The sequence below is a fragment of the Meleagris gallopavo genome, unplaced genomic scaffold (assembly GCF_000146605.3).
Source record: "Meleagris gallopavo isolate NT-WF06-2002-E0010 breed Aviagen turkey brand Nicholas breeding stock unplaced genomic scaffold, Turkey_5.1 ChrUn_random_7180001855709, whole genome shotgun sequence".
In the NCBI taxonomy this organism is placed as follows: domain Eukaryota; kingdom Metazoa; phylum Chordata; class Aves; order Galliformes; family Phasianidae; genus Meleagris; species Meleagris gallopavo.
In genome coordinates this window covers 1-1,619 of record NW_011121955.1, presented here as the reverse complement: position 1 = coordinate 1,619, position 1,619 = coordinate 1, and the positions used below count along the sequence as shown (strand labels likewise).

Below are 1,619 nucleotides of genomic sequence, written 5' to 3'. Positions count from 1 at the left end.
GCACACAGAGCTCTCTATGGGGCGCACACAGAGCTCTCTATGGGGCGCACACACAGCTCTCTATGGGGCGCACACACAGCTCTCTATGGGGCGCACACACAGCTCTCTATGGGGCGCACACACAGCTCTATATGGGGCGCACGCAGCTCTATATGGGGCGCACACAGCTCTATATGGGGCGCACACAGCTCTGACCGCTGCTCTGCTGCACCCCCAGGAGCTGCCCAGCTCCCCACCACCTCCAGAAGAGGATTTCGGGAAGGGCCCCTGGCTGACCATGAAGACGGAGCTGGGTGTGGATGAGAGGGACCCCAGCTGCTTCCTCAGGACCTACAGCGTGGTTATGGTGCTGCGCAAGGTGAGCTCTGCCCCATCCCTCCCCCACCCCCCGTTTCCCCCCTCCCGGGTGCTGCAGTGCTATGAGGTCGGTGCACGCAGGCAGCGCTGAAGCAGCTCCCGAAGAACAAAGTGCCCAGCATGGCCGTGATGATCAAAAGCCTCAGCAGGAGCAGCGTTGATGCCGGGGCTGTATTCCGGGACCCGACTGGTGAGAGCCCTCAGAGCCCATCCTCATCCCATCCCAGCACTCCCCATAACCCCCGTCCTCGCCCACAGGGGAGATGCAGGGCACGCTGCATCGCCTGCTGCTGGAGGAGCGGCAGGGCGAGCTGAAGCCCGGTGCTGTGCTGCTGCTGAAGCAGGTACGAGGCAGGTGGGCAGCCCCCCCTCCCATCCCCCCCCAGCTCTGCCCCAACCCACGGCTCTGTCCCCTCAGGTGGGCGTTTTCTCCCCGTCCCACCGCAACCACTACCTCAACGTCACCCCCAACAACCTGCTGAGGATCTACAGCCCTGAGCCCGACGTGGGGCTCTCGCAGCAGGAGGTGAGTCGGGGGTGAGCAGGGAGGGATGGTGCCTCCTATCAGAGGAGCTCCAGCAGCTCGGCTCTTACAGGTCTCGTCATCCCAGGAGCGTTCTGCCCCCATCCCGCACCACATCCCTGCACGCGGGGATGGGGACCTGCTGAGGATGAGCAGCTCTGACACTCAGCAGCCGCCCCGAGGCTCCGGGCTGCACCCACAGAGCAAGGAGCCCACGCAGCAGGAGCCTGCAGGGAGCGATGGCTGCAATGCAGCTGACCTGGGTGAGGAATGAGCATCCCGTGGGAAAGGCTCCCAAAAACCACTCCCACGCTGACACCTTCCCTCCTTCTGTCCCCTGCAGACGACTTGGATGGACTCCTGCGAGATCTCCCCGAGGATTTCTTCTCAGCCCCAGCCCAGGATGACTGCTGCTGAGCTCGGGAGCTGCACGCACTGCTGGCACGGTGCTGAGAGCACTCGGGTGCCGCTCTGCCTGCGTCCCATCCCTCTGTGCCTTTGTTGTGTTTGAGGAGCCCTGCAGCCCCCATCCCCACCGCCCCCCCCGGCACCCCACCCCCCATTAAAGGGCTGTTGGTTCTGCTCTCCTCTCTCGCCGTTGCTTCATTCCACCCTCAGCCCCCAAAACCCTTCACGTGGGGTTTCCCCACACGCCCCAAACCCACAAAACCATTCACCCTGCGAGATTTGACCCCACAAACCCCCCCCCGTGCTGCACCCACCCGCAGGCCACGCTCCC

General features: G+C 64.3%; 1 protein-coding gene across 1 annotated transcript; it reads left to right on the top strand.

Annotated features, from left to right (window-relative positions):
• Positions 1-197: 197 nt before the first annotated feature.
• HROB (homologous recombination factor with OB-fold) lies at positions 198-1,458 on the top strand. Its single transcript, XM_010726782.3, has 6 exons — positions 198-358; positions 439-547; positions 616-701; positions 776-883; positions 954-1,143; positions 1,224-1,458. Exons 1-6 carry the CDS (start codon positions 278-280, stop codon positions 1,295-1,297), a joined length of 648 nt encoding a protein of 215 aa, XP_010725084.1. The 5' UTR covers positions 198-277; the 3' UTR covers positions 1,298-1,458.
• The last annotated feature ends 161 nt before the right edge of the window (positions 1,459-1,619 follow it).

What these genes read in the sequence shown, in the direction of transcription:
- HROB (XM_010726782.3), top strand. Translation starts at nt 278, where the DNA reads ATGAAGACGGAGCTGGGTGTGGATGAGAGGGACCCCAGCTGCTTCCTC. An exon ending in TGGTTATGGTGCTGCGCAAG is followed by an intron (nt 359 to 438) that starts GTGAGCTCTGCC and finishes CGGTGCACGCAG; the next exon opens with GCAGCGCTGAAGCAGCTCCC. An exon ending in CTGCAATGCAGCTGACCTGG is followed by an intron (nt 1,144 to 1,223) that starts GTGAGGAATGAG and finishes TGTCCCCTGCAG; the next exon opens with ACGACTTGGATGGACTCCTG.